We start from the raw sequence: 9,850 nt of genomic DNA, 5'->3' as shown, positions 1-9,850 counted from the left end.
TGAGACCTCATCTCTACAATAAATCACAAAAACTAGCCGGGCATGGTGGCATGTGTCTGTAGTTCCAGCTACTTTGAAGGCTGAGATGGAAGGACCACCTAAGGCCAGCAGGTTGAGGCTGTGGTGGTCGTGAGTGTGCCACTGCACTCCTGCCTGGGCAACAAGAGTGAGACTCCAACTCAAAAAAAGAAAAAAAAAAGCAAAGCACTTGGTTTGTAACATGTTTGATACAGTCCCTTGTTCTACCTTTTCTTTCATTATTACTCCAAGTTTCAGTCTCATTCCTTGTTTATCAGCGCAGGTCACTAACAATAGCTTAAAGTAACATTATAGGAAGTCTTTTTGGCTGTGCTGATTTCCTCTGGCTTCTTGTAGTAACAGTAACTGCTTTGTTGTCATATCCTCCTCCAGTTCCTCCCCTTCCATCCTAATCTTTAGTCTTGTTAATTTTGGAAATAGGTGTAGTACTGCCTAAGAAGAAAAATAAGGTCACAAGTATAGATTTATTAACATTATAAAAGCCTGCCTTTGAACCAGTGGAATGGCTCAAGCCTATAATCTCAGTACTTTGAAAGTTGGAAGCCAGGCTCTGTGGCTCAGCCTGTAATCCCACACTTTTGGGAGGCTGAGGTGAGTGGATTGCCTGAACCCGCGGGTTCAAGACCCAGAGACCCACCTGGGCAGCGAGACCTCATCTCTACAATAAATCAAAAAATCAGCCGGGCGTGGTAGCATGCGCCTGTAATTCCGGCTACTTGGAAGGCTGAGGCGGAAGGATCGCTGGAGCCCAGCAGGTCGAGGCTGCGGTGGCCAGGAGAGGCCACTGCACTCCAGTCTGGGCGACAGAGTGAGACTCCAACTCAAAAAAAAAAAAGAAAGTTGGAGGGGAGAGGATTGCCTGAACCCGGGGGTTCGAGACCAGCCAGGGCAACTTGGAGAGACCTCATCTCCACAATAAATCAAAAAATTAGCTGGGCTGTCGGTGCACACCTGTGGTCCCAGCTACTTGGAAAGCTGAGGTGGAAGGATCGCGTGAGCCTGGCAGGTCCAAGCTCGGTGGCTGTGACCGTGCCACTTCACTCCAGCCTGAGTGACAGAGGGAGACTCCGACTCAAAATAAAGTCTGCCTTTGAAATGGTGTCCATTCCTCTCCCACGTGCATTCTTCCATTTACTAAACTACTCCTTGATACTACTAGTCATGGCCTCAGCTTTACACATGCTGTAGAGTTTTTTAAGTGTTTTTTTTTTTTGAGCCGTAGTCTCACTCTGTTGCCCAGAATGGAGTGCAGTGGCCGCTCCCGGCCACCGCAGCCTCAACCTGTTGGGCTCCGGCGATCCTTCCGCCTCAGCCTTCCGAGTAGCTGGAACTACAGGCGCGTGCTACCACGCCTGGCTAATTTTTTTGATTTATTGTAGAGATGAGGTCTCGCCAAGTTGCCCAGGCGGGTCTCGAACCCGCGGGCTCAGGCAATCCACTCCCCTCAGCCTCCCAAGGTGTGGAATTATAGGCTGAGCCACCGAGCCCGGCTGGAGATTTTATTTTTAAAACAAGAACTATTTTTAACATAAACAAAATAAATAAATACATTTTGACATGGGGCTATAAATAAAATAGGATTTATTTATATAAAATCATAAAACTGTATACTTGTGGACCAGATAAACTGCATGTGAGCTTTTCATTTTTCTCAAACATATGCACAGAATTGTTTTAAATTTTATTAGCACAAAGTGTGAAAGAGCCATTTTAGTCGATAAAAAATGTTTTGTGCTTTTTTTTAAATTTTTTTTTTAAAGTTGGAGTCTCACTCTGTTGCCCAGACTGGAGTGCAGTGGCACAGGGCATAACTTAACATAATTATTTTTTTCTGAGAGCAGGCAATGAATCCTACTAAACTTGAACTAGGCAAAAAGTAGGAACTCAATAAATACAGTTTTATTTTTTATTTTTTATTTTTTGAGTTGGAGTCTCACTCAGTCGCCCAGACTGGAGTGCAGTGTCCGCTCCCGGCCACCGCAGCCTCGACCTGCTGGGCTCCGGCGATCCTTCCGAGTAACCGGAATTACAGGCATGCACTACCACGTCTGACTGATTTTTTGATTATTGTAGAGATGAGGTCTCACTGCCTAGGCGGGTGTCGAACCCGCGGGCTCAGGCAATCCACTCACCTCAGCTTCCCAAAGGCGCGGGATTACAGGCTGAGCCGCCAGTCTTATCTGATCTTAGTGACCCTTGGTTTATATGTCCATCACCTACTCTAACCTTCCATTGCCAGTTTCCAAACCACTCATGAAATGTAGATAACAAAGAAAGGTTCTCTATATACATAAAATCAGAAAAAATGGTAGGTGTGAAGGGAAAGAGTTAGCAACAAGCCTTTTTAGGAACAACATGATGATAGTAACCAAGAATAGATTTTACTTAAAGTTTTAGAATTAAATTACTTCATATATTAAATAATTGTTCAGGAAAAAAAGGTTGTATCCCATTAGTTAACTGGTCATAACTACAGTTAAAATGTCATCTATTTAATGATAAACAGCATAAAATAATAACTAGGGTACATTCTTGACATTAAAATTACAAATAAAATTCAGCAGTGTTAAAAATAGGCCCACTTGCAAACAATTATCATTTTTCTTTCTATTTGCACTTGACACACTTCCTTCAGTTGTCTTGTCTTAAAGAAAAATATATTTTGAAAAAGAATCTTCATAAATAGTATAGCCAAAAAAAACTAGACTAAAATGTTATCAAAAGTATTAAATATAAAGCTTATAAGTGCTGAAATGTAATTTTGAGAGATCCTTAAAATAGTCTTGAAATAGCCCTAATTTTTTTACTTACTAGTGAAACTACACATTTTTAAAAATTGATTAGTCATGCTCTCCTATAAAAGCTGTTTATTCATGTCTTTCATCCATTTATTATTATAGTATATGTTTTTCTTACCAATTTGCCCGAGCTCTTTATATGTATTATGGTTATTATCCCTCTCTGTCATATGTTTTGCAAATATTTTCACCCATCTTTCCTTTTCCCCTTTGGTTATGATTTTGGTTTTTGGTTAGTACTCTCTTCTTTCTTAATGACAGGTTCATTAGGTTTAGCATATGACACAATAGTAAGTACCAAATTTAGGAATTCTATTTTTTCCACAAATGAGAATTAGTAGAATAATACAGTGCTGCTAAGGTTTCCAGCAAAAGAGGACAAGTCTCAATCTGAGTTTCTCACTTAAATATGTGTAAACCATGAAACAAAAATATAGCAAATGCAAGGTACACTGCCCAATGAATTGTTCAAACCTAATAAAAATGATTTAAACATATGCTAATCTATACCCATATGAAAATATTAACACAATAAATAAGATTATAGGAAGTACTTTTTATTTCCCTTTAAGGTGACTTATTCGAAGTACAAAAAGGACTTAGGATTATGTTTCTATTTTATGAATATTCAGAAAACAAGATTTCCCAACTTGTGTAAAATAGCTTCTTTCCTCAGGAACATTCATTTTAGAGATCAAACTAAGAACAAGAATTTGAAAATGGCACAGAAAGTGATAAAACTTACCATTAAAATTATCAATATATTGGTGTAATAAGTATGCATATATTATGAATTAAGAAAGTGTGATATATAAAAATCTAAGTTTACATAATAAAGTACTAGTAGGTGATAATATTACAAAAAGGTACTTGATTTATAAAAGGATTCAACATTGATTTTCTAAATGGTTATTTTCCCCAATCTATTTAACAAAACATTTTAAATGTAAAACATTTAAAATGTATAACATTTTAATATCTCTTTGAGACAGTAATCCAAGCTTCTTCCCTTGACGATGTTACCAGTTCATACTTTGTCTCAATAACTTGGTCGTCAACAGAAAGTAGATGTAGTCTCCTCACTAATATACTCAGAAGTACTGTGGTCACCATATACGCAAACCTAGTCAGGAAGAAAGTCGATTGTTTACTAATGATTAAAAATTATACTTTTAAGGCTATTACTTTGGTAAACTCTGGTGTGTTCACGTGGCACTTTGAGCTATGGCTACCATGTTTCCTGGCTTTGGTCCCCCTGCCCTACCTTGGGGAGGTAAATCTCCTCTCTCTTTCTCTCTAATTTACTTTCTCAATAAATTATATTTTCCAATCTAAAAAAAATTATACTTTATACTGATTGTTCATTCTCATCAACAGTGATCATCAGAGTTCTAAGAAGATAATCTAGCATCTTTTTCTTTCACATTAATTTCTCTGCCATTTACCTCAACTCTGGGCATTCCTGGGTGCCTGAGAATCCAAGCAAGGAAAAAGTCTTCATAGCTAATATATCATCAAATCGATCTGGATCAAACCTAGAAAGAAAATCTGAGGTTAATTACAATATAGCACCGCTGCCATTTTATATATTAACACTAAAAGAACACAGATATGTAATAAAGTATAAAATTTACCAAAAATAGAAAGTGCTATCACATTTTATTTAAGTATCCCCTATTATTAGGTTTCCAAATTATTATTATTATTATTATTTTTTGAGTTGGTGTCTCACTCTGTCGCCCAGACTGGAGTGCAGTAGCCGTTCCCGGCCACTGCAGCCTGGACCTGCTGGGCTCCGGCAATCCTTCCGCCTCAGCCTTCCTAGTTGCCGGAACTACAGGCATGCACTACCACGCCCGGCTGATTTTTGATTTATTATAGAGATGAGGTCTCACCAAGTTGCCCAGGTGGGTCTTGAACCCACGGACTCAGGCAATCCACTCACCTCAACCTCCCAAAGTGCGGGATTATAGGCTAAGCCACCGAGCCCGGTGGTTTCCAAATTATTAAACAGATATTTTGTCTCTTGCTGTTTCTTGCCCAGGCTGGAGTGCAGTGGCACTCTCACAACCACTGCAGTCTTGATCTGCTACGCTCAGGTGATTCCTTCTGCCTCAGCCTTCTAAGTAGCTGGAACTACAGGTGCACAGCACCATGCCCAGCTCATTTTTTTGATTTATTGTCAAGGACAAGGTCTCACCAAGTTTCCTAGGCTGGTCTCAAACCCCTGGGCTCAGGCAATCCTTTTGCCTCTGCCTCTCAAAGTGTTGGGATTACGGGCATAAGCCGCCACACCTGGCTCTTGCTGTTTCTTACTTTACTATTTTTAAATAATAGATGCAAAATACATTTTGCAGAACTAGCAAGGAAAGACTATCACACAGGTTTGCATTTTTCTTTCTTTCTTTGTTTTTTTTGAGTTGGAGTCTCACTCCGTCGCCCAGGCTAGAATGCAGTGGCATGCTCATGGCCACCACAGCTTCAACCTGCTGGGTTCTGGTGATACTTCCACCTCAGTCTTTCAAGTAGCTGGAACTACCGGTGCATGCTACCAAGGTTTGTATTATTTAATGAAATAAAAGGATAAATCATACAAAATCACATAATGAATACTTAAAATACTTAAATAAATTTAAGACCTGTTACATGAGACCATCTTATCTATATGTGAGGCATCTTATATTACCTCTTCAATTAAAATATATTTCTTAAACCTGGAGGCTCCTAGCTTTAACACTATATTAATCCATTATACTACACCCAGATTTTTTTATTTTTATTTTTATTTTTTTGAGTCAGAGTCTCACTCTGACGCCCAGGCTGGAGTACAGTGGCATGCTGCTCATGGCCACCACAGCCTCAATCTGCTTGGCCTAGGGGATTCTTCCACTTCAGCCTTCTAAGGAGCTGGAACCACGGGCATGTGCCAACACGCCTGGCTTATTTGTTGATTTGTTGTAGAGATGAGGTCTTGGCATGTTGCTCAAGCTGGTCTTGAAACCCTGAGCTCAGGCAATCCTTTTGCCTCCACCTCCCAAAATGCTGGGATTACAGACTTGAGCTACCACACCCAGGTGACATCCAGATTTACTGAGAAGGGAAATGAAGGGGCTAAGAAAGATGTTTTGTTATTCAGAATTTCACTCTGTAAAAAGTCACTGGCAAAATGGATATATTAAAAACAAAACAAATAACCCATCTACCATGGAACATAAAAATTCTTCTCAAAAATAAATATTTTTAAAAGATCTAAACTCTGAATTTTAAAAGAGAGGAATCCTGCTTTCATTTTCTTTAAAATTTGTAAATTACTTTTCATGTAGAAGTGGCCATAAAGGAGGAAAGGAGGAGTAGACAGTAGATTCATGAAAGAGCAAAAGCAGTGAGCAGAAGATGTACAGGGAGGCAGGGGTTTTATGCTGCATCATGGCCACATATTGGATTTCTCCTCAAAACTTAAAGGAACACAAAACAATCAAACACATAAAAACTGACAATCACAAAGACAATGACAGGCCTTTCATACTTGTGTGGTGACGGCCAAGTGTCAGCGTCCTGAAGTACCACACCAAGGGCGTAAAGGACGAGGGTCTGCAAAACAAATCCATCTAGTTAGTCAAGGCTGACAGAGATAAAATGACTCCCAGAGAGTCAGCTCAACCTAAAGTTCTTTTAATATAGACAATGAAAACAAAATAGAAAATAATGGAGGAAAACACAAGCCATCATCTGCTGATTTTACAACAGGGAAGGCCTCTCTCAGCATGCCACAAAATTCGGAAACCATAGCTAAGTCATATTTCTTATAGTTAAGTCAAAGAAATAATAGGCTAAACTGTAAGAAAATTTACAGCCTGCATCCAGTTGAAAGCAACAACAACAACAACAACACCCTAAGCATAAGTAAAAGATAAGTAACAGGAAAAAAATATGAAAGAGTTAGTTTGTATAACACAAAAAGACATGTAAGATCACTAGAAAGAGTGAAAGTGGCAAAGAGATAATCCACAAAAGAAAAACACAAACAATATAAGTATGGAAAGTTGTTCAATCTTCCCAATGATCAGGGAAAAGCAAATTTAAAAAATGGAATAATTTTTCACATAAGATTCACAAAATATAAAGACAAATTCAGAGGTGGGAAAGACTTGGATAGAAAAAGCATTCTCATACATTGTTGCCAAAAGTATTCCATTTTAAAGGACAATTTAAATTTAACATACACATGGACTCCAACCCAAAAATTCTATTTCTGAGACTATGCAATACCAGTACAAGTATATAATTTGTTATAACAAAAAATTAAGGACAGCTGCAGTGGCTCATGTTTGTAATCCCAGCAGTCTGGGAGGCCGAAGCAAGAGGATTGCTTGATCCCAGGAGTTTCAGACCAGCCTAGGAAACATAGTGAGACCTTGTCTCTAAAAAACATTAAAAAAATCAGTCAGGCATGGTGGTGAGTCCCTGTAGTCCCAACTACTCAGGAAGCTGAGGTGGAAGATCACCTGAGCCCAAGAGGCTGAGACTATGGTGAGCCATGATTGTATCACTGCTCTCCAGCCTGGTGATGGAGTGAGACTCCCAATTTTTTTTTTTTTTTTTGAGTCAGAGTCTCACTCTGTCACCCAGGCTGGAGTGTAGTGGCACGCTCACTGCAGCCTCGACCTGCTGGGCTCAGGTGATCATTTCGCCTCAGTCTTCCAAGTAGCTGGAACCACAGCAGGCCGTGGGTCAGGTGATCATTTCGCCTCAGTCTTCCAAGTAGCTGGAACTACAGGCACACTCTACCACGCCTGGCTAATTTTCTGATTTATTGTAGAGATGAGGTCTCACCAAATTGCCCAGGCTGGTCTTGAACCTGTGGAGACCCCAAATTTTAAAAAAATGAATGTCAATCTAAATTTCCATTAGTTGACATTGCTTAAATTATGGTACATACATATAATGGAATATTATGAAGTTATTAAAAATAATGAGTTGGATTTGTTTCAGTACCAGTTGTACTAAAAGCCATGATATACTCAAACAAAGAAGACAATTAAAGAATAGTATAGGGAAAGTAACTTTTCACATATAAATTCTGTTTTAAAAATACATATATGAACCAGGTGCATTGGCTCATGCCTGTAATCCCAAAAGTTTGGGAGGTGGAGGCAAGAGGACTGCCTGAGCCCACAGGTTCAAGATCAGCCTGGCCAACATGGGGAGACTTCATATCTACAGTAAATCAAAAAATTAGCTGGGCATGATGGCACATGCCTGTGGTTCCAGCTACTTGGAAGGCTAAGGTGGAAGGATCCCTGAGCCTAACAGTTCGAGGTTGCAGTGGCTGTGAATGTGCCACCACATTCCAACCTGGGCAAGAGTGAGACTCTGACTTTAAAAAAAAAAGAAAAAAATACATGTATGGTCGGGCGTGGTGGCTCATGCCTATAATCCCAGCACTTTGGGAAGTAGAGGTGAGAGAATTGCCTGAGCTTAGGGGTTTGAGACCAGCCTGGGCAACTTGGCAAGACCTAATCAAAAAATTAGCTGGGCATGGTGGTGTGCGCCTATAGTTCTAGTTACTTGGAAGGCTGTGGCAGAAGGATCACCTGAGCCCAGCAGACTGAGGCTGTAGTAGCCGTGAGCGTGCCACTGCACTCCAGTCTGGGTGACAGAGACCCCAACTAAAAAAAAAAATCATAAATATGTGTGTGTGTATGCATACCTACACACATAGACACACACAGAAAGTAACAAACATATACATAAACTGGGTGGAAAAAATACATACTAAACTGCTAACAGTAGTACCTGTGGGAAAGAAAGACTTTTATATGGTTTGAACTTTAAAACAAGCATATAATTTTATGTATATGAAACATATATATAAAAATTGGTCATATATTTATATATGTATTTGTTGCCCAGGCTGGAGTGTAGTGGCATGCTCATAGACACCACAGCCTTGACCTGCTGGGCTCAAGCAATCCTTCTGCCTCAGCCCGCCAAGCAGCTGGAACCACAAGCATGCACCACCATGCCCAGCTAATTTTTTAATGTTTATTGTAGAGATGAGGTCTCAACAAGTTGCCCAGGCTGGACTCAAACCTGAGGGCTCAGGCAATCCTCTCCCCTTGGCCTCCCAAAGTGCTGGATTATAGGCGTGAGCCACAACACTCAGCTGTAATTATATTTTAATTAAAAGAATTGTGTCCTTAATTTTGTTAATAGGTAGTATTATTGAGCACTTTAAACAATAAAATTTTAAAATACACACCACAAGAGTTGAGAAGAATAACCGAATGAGTTAACTATATCAAATAACTCCTACCTCTCTGGGAATAATAAATTGGTCAATTTTTCCTTCAATATCTTGAAGCCGGGCAGAAACTGGGGTCAGTTTGGCAGCTCGAACTGTTTCACAAAGCACATGCCGACAATATCTGTTTAAAATAAAAATCTTGTAAAAAATGTAATTAAAAACATCAACAGATGTCAAAACAAAAACCACATGATTATATCATTAGATGCAGAAAAACTTTTGATAAAATCCAGCACCCCTTCTTGATAAAAAGCCTCGAACATCTAGGCATACAGGGAACATACCTCAAAGTAGTAAAAGCCATCTACGAGAAACCCACAGTCAGCATACTCCTAAATGAACAAAAATTGGAACCATTTCCCCTGAAAACTGGAACAAGACAAGGATGCCCACTCTCACCCCTCCTGTTCAATATAGTATTGGAAGTCCTGATTAGAGCAATCAGAGAAGAGAAGACAATCAGGGGTATCCAAATAGGAAAAGAGGAAGTCAACTTATCTTTCTTTGTAGATGACATGATCGTGTACCTTGAAAACCCAAGAGAATCTGTCAAAAACCTCCTTACACTAAAGGCCTTCGGCAAAGTCTCAGGATATAAAACCAATGTGCAAAGACAATTGCATTTATTTACACCAATAATAAACAAACAGAAACCCAAATAAAAACCACAATTCCATTCACAATAGCCACAAAAAAAATGAAATAC

General features: G+C 39.4%; 1 protein-coding gene across 1 annotated transcript in view; it reads right to left on the bottom strand.

Moving 5' to 3' along the window:
* Positions 1-3,373: 3,373 nt before the first annotated feature.
* Positions 3,374-9,850, bottom strand: part of LOC103250492 (cytochrome P450 20A1) — a gene marked incomplete at its 5' end in the record, with an annotated part of 73,692 nt that continues 67,215 nt past the window's right edge. Inside the window, 4 exons of the mRNA XM_008049085.1 lie at positions 3,374-3,960; positions 4,283-4,372; positions 6,364-6,428; positions 9,154-9,265. Coding sequence (XP_008047276.1) covers positions 3,810-3,960; positions 4,283-4,372; positions 6,364-6,428; positions 9,154-9,265 — 418 coding nt within the window. The remainder of the gene's footprint in view (positions 3,961-4,282; positions 4,373-6,363; positions 6,429-9,153; positions 9,266-9,850) is intronic.

This window comes from Carlito syrichta, unplaced genomic scaffold (assembly GCF_000164805.1).
Source record: "Carlito syrichta isolate Samal-C Ts95f unplaced genomic scaffold, Tarsius_syrichta-2.0.1 Scaffold130501, whole genome shotgun sequence".
NCBI classification, from domain to species: domain Eukaryota; kingdom Metazoa; phylum Chordata; class Mammalia; order Primates; family Tarsiidae; genus Carlito; species Carlito syrichta.
Note: the sequence above shows the minus strand (reverse complement) of the source record. Positions and strands in the feature narration are given on the sequence as shown.